The sequence below is a fragment of the Anolis sagrei genome, chromosome 5 (genome assembly GCF_037176765.1).
Source record: "Anolis sagrei isolate rAnoSag1 chromosome 5, rAnoSag1.mat, whole genome shotgun sequence".
NCBI lineage: Eukaryota > Metazoa > Chordata > Lepidosauria > Squamata > Dactyloidae > Anolis > Anolis sagrei.
The window spans coordinates 105,880,198-105,898,662 of NC_090025.1; the positions used below are offsets into that span (position 1 = coordinate 105,880,198).

The window sequence follows — 18,465 nt, forward strand, 5'->3', positions numbered from 1 at the left end:
ATTAAATACACATTATTTAATACTTATAAATAATGCAACAGCGGCTGGTTTGGAATTTCGCCATCTCTGCAAAAAGATACTTTCAGAAGTACAATACCTTCAGAATGTGCTTTCTGTCCCCTGATACTTGAAAATGGAACAAGCATCATACACAGCAGAGTTAGGTTACTGGAAGAAACAGGGATCTTTAGCAGGATGTCTCTCTCGTAGTTGGAGACCATGCAAAATAACAATTGCAATCTCCCAACAGCTATGTGAACTAAATCACAGCAGGGGATAATATGTGATGTTGTGAAACAGAACCTGGAAGCCTCTACATTTGCTCTCTTTATTAATAAGATCAAAAAAGTAAGTAGTATCGGTCCTTTCTGCCAAGTTAAAAATGATAGTTCCTCAACTTCACATATATTAGACATCATGCATGTCCATACAGATAATCTATAGGGTCGTGGCAAGACATTTTCAGCGTCTGTGTGCTAACTGTGGAAATATTTTTCCAACTCAATGAAGTAGAGATTAATTATAAGCAAATTAATAAACGTATTAGGGCCTCCATTTTAGAAGCAGCGACTTACCAACTTGATCAGTGACAACAGGTTCACTTTTGCTGACAAAATCAACAAGGTCTGGGTTTGTTTTAAGAAACCACCTTAAAAGAGAAAATGCAATGCGTAAGCTTAGCACAACATGAATTATGATCTCAACCAACACTGTCTCCTATCAGTCCAACACTTAGTTTTGTAAATTGTTATGTTTGCTTTAATAGAGAAGCACAAATGATGGGAAGACTGATAAATTACAGGGCATATTAATTCAGTTTCCTGATGATGCATTCAGCTTCCTGTTCACTGCAAGCTACAAATACAATAGAAAATGGAAAGGAAAAGAGGGAGGGTGTTTCAAACTCCCAAACATATTTTTCATCTTTTCCTTTTTGTGACTAAATGAAGTTACTTAGGCCACTTTCCAACACAGAAGGTGCATTTACACATTGTAAACTTAATGCAGTTTAACACCACTTTAAATACAATGCCCCAATACTATAGAATCTTGGAATTCATAGTTTAGTAAGGCACCAGGACTTTTTGGCAGAGAAGACTAAAGATTTTATACAACTAAAATTCCATAGCATTGAGACATGACATTTAAAATGGTCTCAAATCACATTAATACAGTACAAATGCACGCAGAGTTCAAGCACTTCTAATAGCATGATTACATTAATTTTCAAAGGTTCAAAGAATGTCACACATTACATCTCAGTAGTCCTTGCAAAAGCAGTTTTCTCGACTGTTTATTTTGTAACCACACTGCTGTGCTAAATTCGGGGTTGTGAGACAGCTGTGTTAAAATATTCATTGTGAAATGTAACTTGCTGCCTCCATGGTTTTCAAATAATTGGCTAAATCCTCAAGTAGAATACATTAAAGCAATTTCTTCTAAATGAAAAATGATACACCTTTTTAGGATTTTCCCTATTTCATCACCAGAAGGAAACCAACATTAAGGATGTATAGAATGCCTTATCAATGAAATCAATGAATGCTCAAAAAGGCGGCAAGAATGTATTATGTACTTGACCATGAGGTCACATTTGTGCTTTACCCTGTCTGCAGTCTTGATTTATCCATCAGTCACATCAAAATATAGAGTTGGCCCTAAATTCTGTCCCTGATTCATACATGAGCTTTATTTATACCTAAGTACTTGGGTGTAAGATCAAACCAGTCCATCCTCCAGGAAATAAAGCCCAACTGCTCATTGGAGGGAAGGATATTAGAGGCAAAGATGAAGTACTTTGGCCACATCATGAGAAGACAGGAAAGCTTGGAGAAGACAATGATGCTGAGGAAAATGGAAGGAAAAAGGAAGAAAAGCCAACCAAAGGCAAGATGGATAGATGGTATCCTTGAACTGACTGGCTTGACTTTGAAGGAACTGGGGGTGGCCACAGCTAACAGGGAGCTCCGGCGTGGGCTGGTCCAGGAGGTCATGAAGAGTTAGAAGCTACTGAACGAATAAAAAACAACAAAGTACTTGTGATGTGTGATCCATTAAAAATGGTTTTAAAATCATTACAAAAGTGTGTGGTGCTGGTATTTCGTTTCTAAAGTGTTTCTAAAGTATAGTTTGTGAAAATGTGTTACTCTAATTGGAATACTGAAATTTTTTGTTATAGTAATTGCGCATAATTATTATAATTGGGGAAAATTCAGAGGCTCCTTTAAAACTGTTGGAGTGTTGGAGTGAAACTTGCTACATTGGTAGGACACATTTACCACTGTTAGCCCACCAAATTTCAGAACGTTTCACTTATCCACTGATTTTTGGGGAATTTTCAAAAAAATTAACACATTTTTTTTAAAACTATAAGGGCTATCTACTTGAATTTTATGTACAATGCACAAGATAACCAGGCCATCAATCCCCAGAAGTTTCAGAAAGATTGACACATCTACAGATTTTTGGGGATTTTTAAAAGTTTAGACACAAACAATTTATCCCCCCCAAAAAGTGACAACAGCAATTCCCTTGAATGCCTGACTGTCTTTATGACACACAACCACATAACTTTAACTTTGCACAGATTTATACTATTACTTACTTACTTTAGTCCTCTTTGCAGATTCAATAATTTTATTTATTATTATTAGACTGACTCTAAACAACTGGTGTCATTGGGACTTTCAGGTGCTGAGAATTGCATTCTGGGAAATGTAGTTTAGGGCAGGGCCTTTGGTATTCTATGCCACAGGGGGCCTCACATTCCCAAACTACATTTCTAAGAATGCGGTGTTCTCAGTCTCCCACCAATAAGCTTTGCTAGTCCTGCCCCCAGTGCCTTTGTTTATGGTGATTGAGCCGAAGAGAAGGGATTGGTTCTTAAAACACTTTGAAAATGATTTGAAAATGAAAATGATTAGTGAGTGTTTTGATTTTTGAATCCTCCCCCCTCACCTTTCCTGCATGTTTCTAATATCAATGTGTATGCACAAACTGAATTTGATATGAAGAAAGAATAAAAAGAAAATTATGCACACCTCTACTGAGTACATATATACATGGTATGACCGGTACAGTCTATGCATTTGATGAAAGTGAACCTAGGGACTTTTCACACTGGCACAGAATATCTAGCGGAGCCAATGAAAAGGGCAGGTTCAGGGGACATAACTAGTGCACATGATCCTGGTACCTTGTGAACAATTTAAGTGCTGCACTCAATGCAGCATTTTTCCTAAAATGTTTTGTTTTGAATTGAAAGGTGAAAAATACATTAATTTTTTTATTCATAGAAGAAGCTTGATTTAGCATACATCATTTTCTTTTTAATTATAGCAAGAATTATGCTCACTTTCAAAAAAATCAAAATAGTATTCTTTTGCCATCTGGTACAGAATGAGAGAAAATATAGTCTGCTATTGTTGGGACCAGGAAATGTAAAGTTAATTTCACAAGGAAGAAATTAGAATTGGTTAAAGAAAAATGAGGAGGGAGCAAAGAGGAGAAACAGTGAAACGTGACACTTTTCTTGATGCTTTCTTGGCTTGTGTTGATTAAAACTCACCCCTTAGTTGTTCTGCAAAATAAATTATTGTATTTTTATCTCCTTGTTTCTAGTATTTGATTGGCAAGTAAAAAAAGATTAGCTATATTGGGGCACTGTGCATCAACACTATTGAATGGTCATCAGCAGTTATGAACAAAATTTATGTTTGTGGGCACATACATATGGATATACACATATACACACAGAGAACTAAGTTAAGGTACCTACTGATGAAAAGCATTCAGGGGCTCTGCAAAACGTTCAGCATCATCATTCCAGGTGGCTGATTCTGGGCCTTTCTCAGTAGCTGACCTTCGCTGGTAAATTCGGATCACTCTTCTGTCATCATCAAGTCTTCCTTCATTGACGACATTTTCAGGATGAATTACAAAGAATGTATCTTAAGGGGGAAGAAAAAGACACATATAAAGGAGGCCTAGCATTTTGCAGACATTTAAACAGGCGTCACATAAAATACTTTCTATTTTTTAAGTATAGTTAATCATCCACTATTCTGAAAAAAATATTATGACCCCCTATGATTCTAATAATAGCAGCATTAGCAGGGATTACAAGACGTTGAAAATTAATTTCTGAACTATTAAAGCTCTATGTGGATAATTTTGAAAATGCAGATATATTATACGTAGTATACGTACATTCCAAGACCCCTTGTGGATACCTGTAACCGCAAAAATAACAAAGCATATGTTTTGACTATACTTGGGCAAGATGCATATTACAGAATTGAACTGGAGGACACAGAGAGCAATACTATCACATTTGGGGGAGAATCTTTTTGTAGCATAAGTAAGTGATTTAGTAGTAGAGTTAGAGATAAGAACTTACATTGATAGCAGACAATTTAAGACAATCTTTCAAAAATTCATTTCAAATAAAACAAAGTGAAAAGATGGCTCCTCCGGGAGGAATCTAGGTGGGATAATGCTACCTGGATACTTATTTGCCATTATTACATTTACACACGTCAAATGCAAATTATATTTCATATTGATTGGATTGAATTGAATGCAATTTGCAGTTATCTGCTCTTCTTTTGAGCTGAGACAATTTTAATTCTTTGTAAAATACATTGATATTTATAAGAAAGGAAGGAGCCCCCGGCGGTGCAGTGGGTTAAACCCCTGCGCTGGCAGGACTGAAGACCGACAGGTCGCAGGTTCGAATCCGGGGAGAGCGCAGATGAGCTCCAGCTCCTCATGCGGGGATATGAGAGAAGCCTCCCACAAGGATGATAAAACATCCGGGCGTCCCCTGGGCAACATCCTTGCAGATGGCCAATTCTCTCACACCAGAAGTGACTTGCAGTTTCTCAAGTCACTCCTGACACGACAAAAAAAAAAAAAAGGAAAGGAAAATGCACTCCCAAGTATGCAAAAGTGTATTAAAATCATACAACAAAAATGAAAACATTTGTTCCACCAAGTGATAAATATATTGTTACAATGGTTACCCCAATAGTTCCACTTATGAGTATTTCAGTAAGCAAGAAAAACAGTCTACCTAAACATCCAGTTCCAAGCCTTTTCCCAAATAATAATAAATAAAAACATACTTTATTTATATTCCACTTTATTTCCCCGGCAGAACTCTGAACAGATTATCATACAATGTCATTTTACATGAATGACATACAATACATCTCCACAGGCCCGTAGCCAGGATTTCAATTCAGGGAGGGGGGGCTGAATTTTTTTTCAGGGGGGTTTTTGGGGGGGCTGAGTTTCGGGGGGGGGGGGCTGAGTCTGAGTGAAAGAGGGTCTAGCCTAGCAAACCTTTTGTATCATTACCCCAATACTCCCATGCATATGGGATATATTGAGTATGGTGATCAGATCATGATATGAATAAACATAACAGTTTAAATAATGCACCAATAAGGCCTTTTCGCAAACCACCATGAAAATTTCGGGGGGGGGGGGCTGAAGCCCCCCGAGCCCCCCCCCCCCCCTCCCGGCTACATGCCTGCATCTCCAGTGTCTGGAGGCAATGCTCAACTTCCGGCCATGGGAAGGTGCTCTTGTTCCATTTTCCATGCTGAAAGAGTCTGCAGTTCATGGACATCCTGCTCTTTTACCTTCCTGTCGAGGCGGTACCCTTTAATCTACTTGCATTGCATGCTTTCAAACTGGTAAGCAGGCAGAAGCTAGGACGGACAGACGGAAGCTCACCCTGAACTCACAGCTTCGAACTGTTGACCCTCCAATCAGCAGCCTATCCTGCAGCTAGCAGCTTTAACCACTGTGCTATTGCGGCCCCAGAATACCAAATATATTCTGTACCTATTTCAGCTGCTACAGAGTCTCTTTAATTAATCCAGTACTCAAAGGAGACCTCTAACCTGCCAAGTTTTGAATGTATATGCTTTATGTTAATCTACATTGTTAGAATGATTAGATCAAACTTTTTTTGAACAAACTTGATTCAGATCATACAAGGCTACAAGCCACGGGGGTTGTTTCTGAACATTTTATGTTGCTCTTTTACACTTCATGCTGCTGTGTTCTTTATTGTTTGATAGTGTCCTGGGGGAAATGTAATACTACTCTTCATGTTAGCCACCTTAATGGGGGGAAACCCTTTTAAGAGTGAAATATGACTGATACAAATAAAATGAGCTGTCTCTATCAATTTACAATACATTAAATTCCAATTTTCTCTCCCTATACACATTCATTAACAAGTCATTCCCACAGAATAATTATCTAATCTCTTTCCCATTTCATTTTATAGGTACTTTCTACCCAAATACATTTTTCATAAATAGCCCTTTTAAACACAAACGTAAGTAGGCATTGCTTGTTAAAGCAATGTGTTAGCCCTTGCTGTTTGAAGACTAGTCTTTTTTGGAAGCTCCTACTTTTCAGTTATTTTGTTACACCTAAACATGGGAAAAGTCCAAAAAGTGACACTCCAAGTCCATTTGAGAAAAAATCAAAAATTAGTCATTGTACTAAAAGGAGTAATTTCATGCTACCAATAGTTATTTTATTTTTAAAGATACATTTTAATATCCTTGGTTCAGGGGGAGCTGTATTGGTGATGCAGCAAAATATAACAAAATACAAAATACACAAAGTATCATTGCACGTGAATTTTGTTATGTCTTTCTTAAAGTTAACATCGTTACATGTAAGAAATTATTTCCAAACTCTGCACATAACTGAGGAACCAGAAACGCTGAAGGTGTGGCAAACATAAGTAGAGGAAATATAATACTACTAGCTGTGCCCTGCCACGCGTTGCTGTGGCCTATAGTAAAACTTATCAAAGTTGAGGTAGATATCTGGACTATTATGAAAGAGAGGTACCTACCTATTCCTTCCCCCTTTCTCTCCTTTCTTCCTTCTCTACCTCTTTCTTTCTTTCCTTCTTTCACTACTTGGTTTCATCCTTCTCTCTTTCCTTCATTCCCTCCCCCTTTCTTCCTTTGCCTTTCTTCCCTCCCTGTTTGTGTCCTTCTTTCGCTTTTTATTTCCTTTTATTTCACCACCATCATAACAATAACAATAATGCAATGCATTGCCTCCGGGACCTGACACCTCTCCCATTCCCATAGGAATAATAGCATCATAATAATCATAGAAATAACAACCTTTACCCGCCACGCATTGCTGTGACCAACCTTCCCTCTTTCTCTCCTTCTTTCCCTCCTTCCTTCCTTCCCTCCCATCTTTCCTTCTCCTCTTCCTTCTCTATCTCCTTCCTTCCCCCTTTTTCTTTCTCTTCTGGCCTCTTTCCTTCCTTCTCTCTTTCCTTCTTTCCTTCCCTCCCTCTTTCTCTACATCTTCCCCCTTCCTTCACTCCCTCTTTCCTTCCTTCATTCCCTTTTTTCTTTCCTTCTCTCCTTCCTTCCTTCCCCCTTTTTCTTTCTCTTCTGGTCTCTTTTCTTCCTTCTGTCTTTCCTTCTTTCCTTCCCTCCCTCTTTCTCTACATCTTCCCCCTTCCTTCACTCCCTCTTTCCTTCTTTCATTCCCTTTTTTCTTTCCTTCTCTCCTTCCTTCCCTCCCCCTTTTTCTTTCCCTCCCTCTGTCTCTCATTTCTTCCTTCTCTACCTCTTTCCTTCCTTCCCCCTTTTTCTTTCTCTTCTGCTGTCTCTCTTTTCTTTCCTTCCATCTTTCCTTTTCTTTCCTTTTCTTCTTCCTTCTTTCTCTAACTTTCCTTCCTTCCCCCTTTTCTTTATTTCCCTTTCTCTTTCTTCCTTCTTTCCTTCCTTCCTGTCTTTCCTGGATTTTGACAGGGCGGGAAGGGGTGCGGTGGGGTTTGGAGGTGGCGTGAAGTAAAAGGAGGTAAGATTGGGGCAGGCGAGTGATGGAGCGTGAGGTTGTGTGTGTGTGCGGCAGCGGGGGGAGTGATGGAGCGTGGGGTTGCGTGTGTGTGTGTGGCGGTGGGGGGAGTGATGGATTGTGGGGTTGCGTGTGTGTGTGCGGCGGGGGGAGTGATGGAGCGTGGGGTTGTGTGTGTGCGTGCGGCGGGGGGTGTGTGTGCGGGAAGCGGCGCGGCGGGGCTTGGAGTGGGCATGGCTTCCGCGGAGGGAACTGTGTGCGCGCGCCAGGGAACTTGCGGCTGGGCAGCAATGCGCATGCTCAGTTGTTTTGCCGTTTTGTGAGTGTGTTGTTGTGTTGTTTTTCATTTTGAGTAGATATGTTTGTACCTTATGGGTTGTGTTATGGGCATGGGAATTTTGGTTAAGTTTCGTTGGGGGGTTTGTGAGTTTTGTTGATTTGCCGTTTTGTGAGTGTGTTGTTGTGTTGTTTTTCATTTTGAGTAGATATGTTTGTACCTTGTGGGTTGTGTTATGGGCATGGCAATTTTGGTTAAGTTTCGTTGGGTTTTTTTGAGTTTTGTTGTTTTGCTGTTTTGTGAGTGTGTTGTTGTGTTGTTTTTCATTTTGAGTAGATATGTTTGTACCTTGTAGGTTGTGTTATGGGCATGGCAATTTTGGTACAGTTTCGTTGGGGTTTTTTTGAGTTTTGTTTCCTCGTTGGATGCCCTTAACAAATTTATATATATAGATAATATGTTGCATTCTCCAGTACATAAACATGCCAAATCATTTGTTTCAGAAGCATTCCATAGAGTCCAATGGATAGCAATATTATCTGGCAATTGTACATATAAAGCCAGCTACCTTCTTGAAGTAAGAGCTCTCGATACATCCTATCAAGACAGTCTTCATCTAGATGGACGTCAATTCCAACAGCTTCTTCTGGTGGGGAGAGCCAAAAATGGTCATCCAGTAACAGATTCTCCATGCAATGGTTTAGAAAACCTGCCAAAGAGATGTTTTGTCATCAAAAACCTATTACTTAATTCTTTCTTTAGAAAGTTAGTAAGTCAAATATCTTATTAGTAGGACTAAGGTCTTGATTGGTTTAGGTCTTGATTTGGCAGGTTGGTAGTCTAAGATGCATTCAAATTCAAATCATGCTCTGATTTTGAACAAAAATCTTCAAGTAGCCTATTGTCCCTCATAAAAAATCAATACATGACAACTGCTTTGTTCACCGGGATTTGATGAAATTTCCAGAGGTGGTAGTAGTAGCAGCAATAATAATAATAATAATAATAATACACTTTATTTATATTCCGTTCAATCTCCCTGATGGGACTCAGAGCAGAGTACAACATACACTGATAGGCAAACATTCAATGCTTTAATACAGTGGAACAATGACATACAAATCCACAGAACAGAGGTAAAGGCCTTCCCTTTTCATTTCCGGCTTTCTGGAGGCGGTGCTCAACTCTGGCCATGGGAAAGTGCTCTTGTTCCATTTCCAAGCCGAGGACCTTGTTGTCCATAGACACCTCCTGGTTGTATCGCCAGCATGGTTGCTTGGGCGCCTTTATTACCTTCCTGCTGAAATGGTACCTATTGTTCTACTCACATTTGCCTGGTTTTGAATTGCTAGGTTGGCAGGAGCTAGAGCTGACAGCAGGAATTCACCCTGATCTGCAGCTTCGAACTGCCAGCCTTTAGTTCAGCAGAGTCAACACTTCAACAGTGTAACCTGTTGCACCACTACATATGAGAGAATTGCAGCTTCCAAATCACAAATAAATTTGATTTTTAGCCTGCTATTTACTTTTAAATGTTTTTTTTTAAAGAAAAAGAATTATCACTAACTTTTTTGAGTTTTTTTGGCAGAATTTAGTTCATTGGTTGTCCTTTCTGGGGGAAATCAAACCTACCAGATTTTAGATGAATACAAGGAGTTTAGAGCAGCCCTCCTCTGCTAATCTATTCAGAGAACCACCTCTATTTTCTTGGGGAAGTAACAGCAGGGAATATCTATTCTAGCATCTTAAAGACCTACACAGGTCTTAAGGTAGACACTAACGATCCACAGCTTTTCTGAACCTATATTACACAATGTATTGTCAAAGAGTTTCATGGCCAGAATCACTGGGTTGCTGTAGGTTTTTTCGGGCTATATGGCCATGTTCAAGAGGCCTCTAGAACAGGGCCATATAGCCCGAAAAAACCTACAACAACCTATATTACACACTTCAAACTTTCATAATGCAACATCTCTAGAATCAAGAAATATCAGTGGTGGTGGTGGTGGTGGGGGTTCTCTGGATATCAAATGCTTTTTAAAAGATGAAAGCAAATTATAACTATTCTAAAAGGAAATATTTGATGCAGGGAGAAAATAGCAAGGTTTGATAGGGCAGGGAGAACATAATTTGATGGGGCTTTATGAAACTCTTCTTACATCAGGAGCTGGCAAAGAATAGTATGATTCGTGCTTTAAATAATCCCTTAGGTCAAAAAAAAAGTCCGTGGAACTCAGATTGTTCCAATTGATAATTTTGGGGATTTTTTTCAGGGTTTGGGAGTAGTAGAAGATTCAAAATGGGCGTGTGATCTACAAATGTCAAAGAAAGTGTAAACATGGCTCCTTGGACACTCAAATGTTGTGTATTGCTTATCTGCAAGCATGTCACATTTAAGGCAAAATAGGGAAGAATACAGCTCTCTACATTCATCCAGATTAGGGGCACAGAGTCCAAGCAAAAGTGGAAAAAGAAATCTATCTTTTAACCTGAGAAAAACTGTCTCTGGGAATATCTATGCCAGTGGTTCTCAACCTGTGGTTCCCCAGGTGTTTTGGCTTACAACTCCCAGAAATCCCAGCCAGTTTACCAGCTATTGGGATTTCTGGGAGTTGAAGGTGAACATATCTATGGACTCACAGGTTGAGAACCACTGTGCACAAGGCCTTCAGGCGAAATCCAGACCATGATGACATTCTACATGGCCCACAAAGCTTTCAATGCCAGGGCAACATGATTAGATTTACACACTCTTACAATTACAAACATCCCTTTGAAGGCAACTGCAATTCTGATGTGGCCCAAGGTGAAAATCAGTTTGACACCCCTGTTCTAACGCAGGTCCATGTCAAGCAGATGTTGATAGGGTCACATTGGAGAATATAGAGAGAACATTTTAATCAATTCCACACATAGAAATGCTGGAGTTCTCCAGTGTTTGCAGGGATGTGGGTAGAGAGGGGTTACAGCTTACAGGGCACTTGAAGAATAGTAAGAATAGACTCACATTGGATTATGGGACTCTCCTGTCAAGTTGTCATTACCTCCTCCATCCCACAAGCTCTGTTGCTGCTCAACTCCCTCGATCCCACCCACACCTTCAGTTCTCAAGAAGTAATTTTTTTTAAAAAATGAAGAGAAAAGAAAGTCTGAGCCTATCTAAGCTGGTATTTAATTTTCCTTACTTTTTTTTTAAGGGTTTTCTCAGAGCAGTGAAAGTCCTGACATACTACATCCTAATAGAATAGCTGGAAGCATGAATCATGTTGGTTTGGGAACAACTGAGTAATTCTCCGAAGAGAAGAGGAACAGTGTTTGGAAGAGGGTGGACATTAAGGACTTGGGACAATAAGCAAAGGTATTTCTAGATATCATCCTGCTTGGTTTGAGGGGCATAGAGGAGCAAAAGAAATACCACAGGGGTGCTAACCCTTCCCTATGCCATTCAAAGCTCCCCCCCCCCCATATATATACACACACACATCATGTATAAGGTGTGTGTGTGTGTATATATATATATATATATAGAGAGAGAGAAACACTTTAAAATGTTCCTGTTCCGACTTACAAACAAATTCAACTTAAGATCAAATCTACAGAACCTATCTTTTTCATAACTTGAGGACGGCCTCTATTCGGAATCAGCCTAGATTATTTCAGTCTATTCTTTGAATTGATCCAAGAGATGGATTCTAAAAAATCGGTTATTTGGGTCTGTTCTTTCATATGCAACATTTAAAATAAGTTTTTCACACGTATGCTTGTAAAGCAAATGTATATTTCTTACTATTTAGATACAATTTGCACACATACTTTCTATAAATAGTAGTACTTTACCAAGGGAATGATAAGTGATAAATTTCCAGATTTCTTCAAAAGTCCAAAATGTTACCACTATTAGGTGATCTTCGCTGTGAATTGAAAGTAGTCTGGCAGACAGCTCCTAAGAAAGATTAAAAAAAACATGCATGCAACTGGCTAACAGAAGAAGCTAGCAGCTCACACTTGTGATTTTTTTTTTTTGTCGTGTCAGGAGCGACTTGAGAAACTGCAAGTCGCTTCTGGTATGAGAGAATTGGCTGTCTGCAGGGACGTTGCCCAGGGGACGCCCAGATGATTTGATGTTTTTATCATCCTTGTGGGAGGCTTCTCTCATGTCCCCGCATGAGGAGCTGGAGTTGATAAAGGGAGCTCATCCGCCTCTCCCCGGATTCGAACCTGCGACCTGTCGGTCTTCAGTCCTGCCGGCACAGGGGTTTAACCCACTGCGCCACCGAGGGCTCAAGAGCAGAAAACATGGCAGAAGGAAACACTAATGTTGAGAGAACCTTGCTGCTATTTAAGCCTAATGGCAATACCCTGGGGCTTTAGAAATTTTCATAATGCTTAGGTAAGATATCAAGTAAAATATATGAGCACTAAGGGTTGTTGTAGGTTTTTTCAGCCTTCGACAATACAATGAGCACTAACTTCCTGGCTTTATTTTTACTGTTTGTTTTACTCAGAAAGTTACGGTTCAAAGAGACTGTCAGGCCCTATATCCGAAGATCTCATCCCAGGTTTTGTTTATCACAGATTATCTTGCAGTGGAGCCCCATATAATCCAAATTAAAGCAGAAAATCTGGGATCAGATCCTGGGATATACGACCTGTCTGGAAGGGTCCTGAAAAGGATGCAACCAACCTTGTTTCTTTCATTAGCACGTTTCTTTGCCTTAGTACAGTTTGAGGTTCAGAAAATACAAAGTGATATCCAATTTGCTGGTCCGAACTTGAGTAGATCCATCGAACAGCTGGATTGATGAAAGATAACTTATTATTCAACTACTAATTCAGTGGATCTAGGCTAGCCAGGATAAACAATTAGATCCAGCCCATGAGAGGAGGTATAATTCTCTGAAGTTACTGCATAGCAGATACTAGCACACCTTATTATTTGTCATGCTGTGTATTAGTTCAAAACTGTTTGGAGGACAACACAGTTTCCATCCTTGATATACGGAGCTCTTAGTAATCCACTTTGTTATGCAGTTAAGCACTCCATCAACTTTGCTGGACTTGCCATGTTAATCAAATGTCCAATCACCATCTCCCAAAGCTGTTACTTTATTCTCAACTTAAGAACCGAAAATGGAATGTCAGTGGACAACAAAAGAGATTTAATGACAGGCTTAAAAGTAACCTAAACAAATATGGTATAATCACTAAGAAATGGGAAACTCTGGCACTCATGCAATATAACTGGAAGTCTGATGTTACCAATGGTGCTATGGACACCGAAATACAACACCGCCTGAGCTCTGCGAGTGCAGTATTTTCCCGAATGAATCAGAGAGTGTTTGAGGACATCCGTAGGGATACCAAGGTGCTTGTCTATAAAGCTATTGTCCTCCTAACCCTGCTCTATGCCTACGAAACGTGGACTGTCTACAGACGTCACAAGCAACTCCTGGAACGATTCCATCAGCGCTGCCTCTGGAAAATCCTGCAAATATCTTGGGAAGACAAGCGGACAAACGTCAGCGTGCTGGAAGAAGCACAGACCACCAGCACTGAAGCAATGGTCCTCTGCCATCAACTCCATTGGACCGGCCACGTTGTCCGGATGCCTGACCATCGTCTCCCAAAGCAGTTGCTCTACTCTGAACTTAAGAATGGAAAACGGAATGTTGGTGGACAGGAAAAGAGATTTAAAGATGGCCTCAAAGCCAACCTTAAAAACTCTGGCATAGACACTGAGAACTGGGAAGCCCTGGCCCTTGACCGCTCCAGCTGGAGGTCGGCTGTGACCAGCAGTGCTGCAGAATTCGAGGAGGCACGAGTGAAGGGTGAAAGAGAGAAACGTGCCAGGAGGAAGGTGTGTCAAGCCTACCCCGACCAGGACCGCCTTCCATCTGGAAACCAATGGGAGAAGATGTGGGTCAAGAATAGGGCTCCACAGCCACCTACAAACCCACAGAAATAGTCATCAAGGAAGACCATCTTACTCGTCCAACGAGGGATCGCCTAAGTAAGGATTTTGAAGACGCACAAACACAGGGTGAAAGGAAGAAATGTGCTCATCAAGTAAACCCTTGTCATGACCACCTTCCACATGGAAATCTATGTTCTCAATATGAAAGACCATGCAGATCCAGAATAGGTCTTCACAGTCATGTATGGATCCACCGCCAAGATTCTACCTCTGGAAGACAATCATAGTCAGCCATGAGTGATCTCCCAGTTCCTGTGAACTGTAGCAGGTTGAAATAAAACTATTTTGGACCTTCACTGACAGTAAGTAAGAATCATACTAGAAACTAAACTCAGTGCCAATTTAGATGCATATGAGTGCTAGTAATCTTCCACATAGTTTCTCCTTTCAAAGTTGGAGCTTTGAAACATGAAAGGATTGTTTCCTTCTAAAATATGATAAAAAGCTACTATTTCAGTCTTATTGCAGTGCAAGTGTTGTCAAGTTGACAGGCCTTTCTTTATGCATCCATAATTAAGGATTACTAGTAGGACAAATTTGACACTTACATCATGACTGTTTTGTGCTTTGCAGGAAGCAGAGCTAAGGTGATACGATAATGTTTCCAGAGGAAAGGGATGCATATTTTCCATGGCTGATTGTGTAGAACCCTGTCTACTCATTCCCTTTCCTGTTTCTGAAGCATACAAGAACCTTTGCACCATTTACCAGGCTCCTCATTGTAGCCACTTCAGTGTGACAAACTAGAGGGCTGAAAATAAGATACACTGTTATGAGGAACCAACTGGAACATGTGAGGTCTAAACATGCCCCTGCTCTCCTATCGTCAGAGTTGGAATCAAGTGAGAAGGAATGAGTTTATAGGGCTATACAGCTAAGAAGAAATGAAAGCTGAATTCTAATCCAGTTACAATTATATCAAAAAGTGTCTGATCTTGGAAGAGAAATAGATCAGTACTTGGATGGGAGGCTACTAATAAGTACCAGGCCCGTAGGCTCTATTTCATAGGGGGACATGCAGAGGCGGCCCTAGGTAATTTTCAACGGTAAGCAAACAGTATTTTGGCGCCCTCAACAACCAATCACTGATATATATTTTCTGTTCATCGTGGGAGTTCTGTGTGCCATATTCGGTTCAATTCCATCATTGGTGGAGTTCAGAATGCTCTTTGATTGTAGGTGACCTATACATCCCAGTAACTACAACTCGCATATGTCAAGGTCTATTTTCCCCCAAGAGTGCCCCTAGGCAAAATCAACTATACTGCAAATGCTTACTTTGCGTAATGGGTTGAGCTGCCCCTGGGGACATGGCAAAACCATCTCTGAGTATCCCTTGCCTAAGAAAACCTTTTGAAATTCACAAGGGCTATCATAAGTCAAGAGGTGAGTTGAATGCACATATATATACACAAACATTACTTACACTAAAAACTGTCCTGGCTTTCTGGTTGTCATTCTCCAGAAGACGGAGTTGTTTTCTCAAATATCTCTGGAGTTCAGCATTAGGAAGCCCAGTTTTACGTTTCACCATGATTACCTTCAGTGATATAGCTGGGGGAAAAATGAGTTTTGTGGTCTTAAGAATATGAACATACTTTACACCAGAGCTTGAAAAGGTTATTTTTAAAGCATCCAGAATCTACAGCCAATCTCAGCTCAGGAGATTCAGTAAATTTTAGTCCAGAACTATTGGTCCTTGCGATTCATTTTTGCAATGCATTGGTATCATGGTCCTTGCGATTCATTTTTGCGATGCATTGGTATCATGGTCCTTGCAATTCATTTTTTCCTTCTGGACTGTTATGTTGCTCACACTATAAAACCATATAATCCTAGAGCTGGAAGAGACTTCAAGAGCCATCTAGTTCAATCCCTTTCTGCCATACAGGAATACATAAGAAAAGAATTCCTGACAAGACAGCTACTCATATGCAGCCTACATATGAGTATTGGGAGTAGGAGAATCAAAATACATATAATTATGAACACGCACTATAAAGGAGAAAATTAATTCGAAGATTGAACGGTAAGCAAACAATATTTTGGTCCCCCCCCCCACCAATCACTGATATATATATATATATATATATATATATATATATTCTGTTCGTCATTTATTTATTTATTTATTTATTTATTTACAGTATTTATATTCCGCCCTTCTCAGCCCACAGGGGACTCAGAGCGGATTACATTGTACACATATACGGCAAACATTCAATGCCAATTTGACATACAACGTATACAGACATACACAGAGGCTATTTAACTTTTTCTGGCCGCCAGGGGAGCTGTCGCTTTCATCGTCCACCTGCGACACTGATGAAGTACTTCCGCATTCCCTGCATGCTTTTGCTGGAGTGCTTTGCTGGAGTCCTTTTTATGGCCTCATAAATTAGTTAATTTAACCTCTCCACACAAAGTGGTACCTAATTTTCCTACTTGACAGATGCAACTGTCTTTCGGATTTCAAAGGTCGACAACAGGCTACACAATTGGTTGGAAGCCCACTCCAACCCAGGCTGGCTTCAAACTCATGACCTTTTGGTCAGAGTGATCTTAATGCAGCTGACACTCAGCCAGCTGCGCCACAATCCCGGTCATGGGAGTTCTGTGTGCCATATTTGGTTCAGTTCCATCATTGGTGGAGTTCAGAATGCTCTTTGATTTTAGGTGAACTATACATCCTAGTAACTACAACTCGCATATGTCAAGGTCTATTTTCCCTCAAGAGCGCCTCAAGAGCGCCCCTGGGCAAAATCAACTATACTGCAAATGCTTACTTTGCGTAATGGGTTGAGCCGCCCCTGCCTATATAGAAAAAATGGAAGAAAGATGTCAATAGACCTCACCTTTTTGTTGCTGCTGCTGCTGCTGTTGGAGTGCAATTTCTCTGCTGACATACGGCAATGAAGGTACATCCAAGTGCACTGGAACACATTTACAAGAAGAGGCATTGTGTCTTGGTAACTCTGTATTTTCTTCCCAACAGGTTCTTTGCTTCTGATTGAAAACTGGATAAGCTGTATCAGGAACTTTCCCCTCTGACAGAACATCGCAGTCTGAAGTACTTGTGATGAATGGGTCGTCTCCTGTTGCTCCTAAAGACTCCATGGGCAGCCAGTCTAATAAAAATGAATTATTACACAAATCATATACAATGTTGAATTTTTAAAGGTTAATATCGGTTCAGCCTAATATAAAAACCCTGATCTGAATCATTTTACCTCTACGGTAAGGTGGTCTGGGCAAGCTCTTCATCTCTCAGCCTCTCCACTCAACACTGCCATACAGGGGAGTATTAATGCTGACTTTTTATGTAATAGGTCTGCTTTAGGGATGAGAAATGATCTGGACAATTGGAAATATTTCATAAATGTTACTTTAAGGGGAGAAGTAGCTATAGAAAAAATGCACCCAGCATTTTCCCTCTTCCTTTGAGCCCTTCTACCATATAAAATGGTCTCCTGACAACTCTGTGCAAAGTAGAGCAGGCACCACTTTGGGAGCTCGCATTGGAAGTCAGATACATAATTCAGCATCATTCTGGTAACTAACACACACTACACAGCTCTCATTTTGACCTAGATAAAGAGGGAAAGCATAAAAGAGAGAGAATATGGAATGAGAAAGGATTTTCAAAACATTTTTAGCTTAGTCTATGCATTACAGCTGAAAAAGTATTTGACACATCTTTGCAATTTCCCCCCCCATAAACCTTTTCTTCTTCTATAGAATAAAAGACTGTTGTTTGCTCTTCTTTTATGCATTCTGCATTCCTATTGAAGGACATGCAATGCCCCAAGCTACACAAACATTTAAATGCAGAAACAAATGTATGGAGGGAACCCCTACCTTTGCCACTCTTGCTGGTTCCCAACTTTCACTCCAGCCACATAAGGCATACTTCACTGCTCCTGTCCAAAATGACTGCTGAAATGTCCCTTCCTGTTTGAATCCCCCTTTTTCCTGTTGGCTCATATCTACTCTGGACTTTTCAGCTAACACAGCAAGTTGACCATTAACAGACAAGGTTAAGCTTTACAACCCTTTTTAACTGCTAAGCTGCTGAAATGCCCTAAACTACATTTCATCTATTTTTATTGCTTTTGATTGTGAGAAGCTTTGAAGGTCCCATCTGGTGCTTTGCTATTGCTTCATAACCCAGGACTGAATCCCAGCAAAGCAATTGTTGGAAACTAAGCTCTAAGGTTCTTGGTAATGAGAAATGACAAAAATCTTGGAACTCTGTGTTATTATCTTACAATTCATGATTTTTTAAAATATAAATGGAAGGTTTTCATGAGCTATGTCTTCGTACATTTTGTTATTACAGTTTATGTATGTATGTGCA

General features: G+C 40.1%; 1 protein-coding gene across 2 annotated transcripts in view; it reads right to left on the minus strand.

The window, feature by feature from the left end:
• The window catches only part of SH3TC1 (SH3 domain and tetratricopeptide repeats 1), a 48,967-nt gene extending 30,832 nt beyond the window's left edge, over nucleotides 1–18,135 (minus strand). Inside the window, exons 1-7 of one of the 2 annotated variants that reach the window (XM_060777998.2) lie at nucleotides 17,967–18,135; nucleotides 16,964–17,236; nucleotides 15,535–15,662; nucleotides 11,972–12,077; nucleotides 8,703–8,843; nucleotides 3,779–3,950; nucleotides 576–649 (exon numbers count right to left, since the gene is read on the minus strand). In XM_060777998.2, the coding sequence (XP_060633981.2) occupies nucleotides 576–649; nucleotides 3,779–3,950; nucleotides 8,703–8,843; nucleotides 11,972–12,077; nucleotides 15,535–15,662; nucleotides 16,964–17,225 (883 nt within the window). In that variant the 5' untranslated portion in view covers nucleotides 17,226–17,236; nucleotides 17,967–18,135. Of the gene's footprint in view, nucleotides 1–575; nucleotides 650–3,778; nucleotides 3,951–8,702; nucleotides 8,844–11,971; nucleotides 12,078–15,534; nucleotides 15,663–16,963; nucleotides 17,237–17,338; nucleotides 17,607–17,966 lie in introns of those variants that run through there. The other variant, XM_060777997.2, reaches the window with a different exon arrangement.
• Between the last annotated feature and the right edge of the window lie 330 nt (nucleotides 18,136–18,465).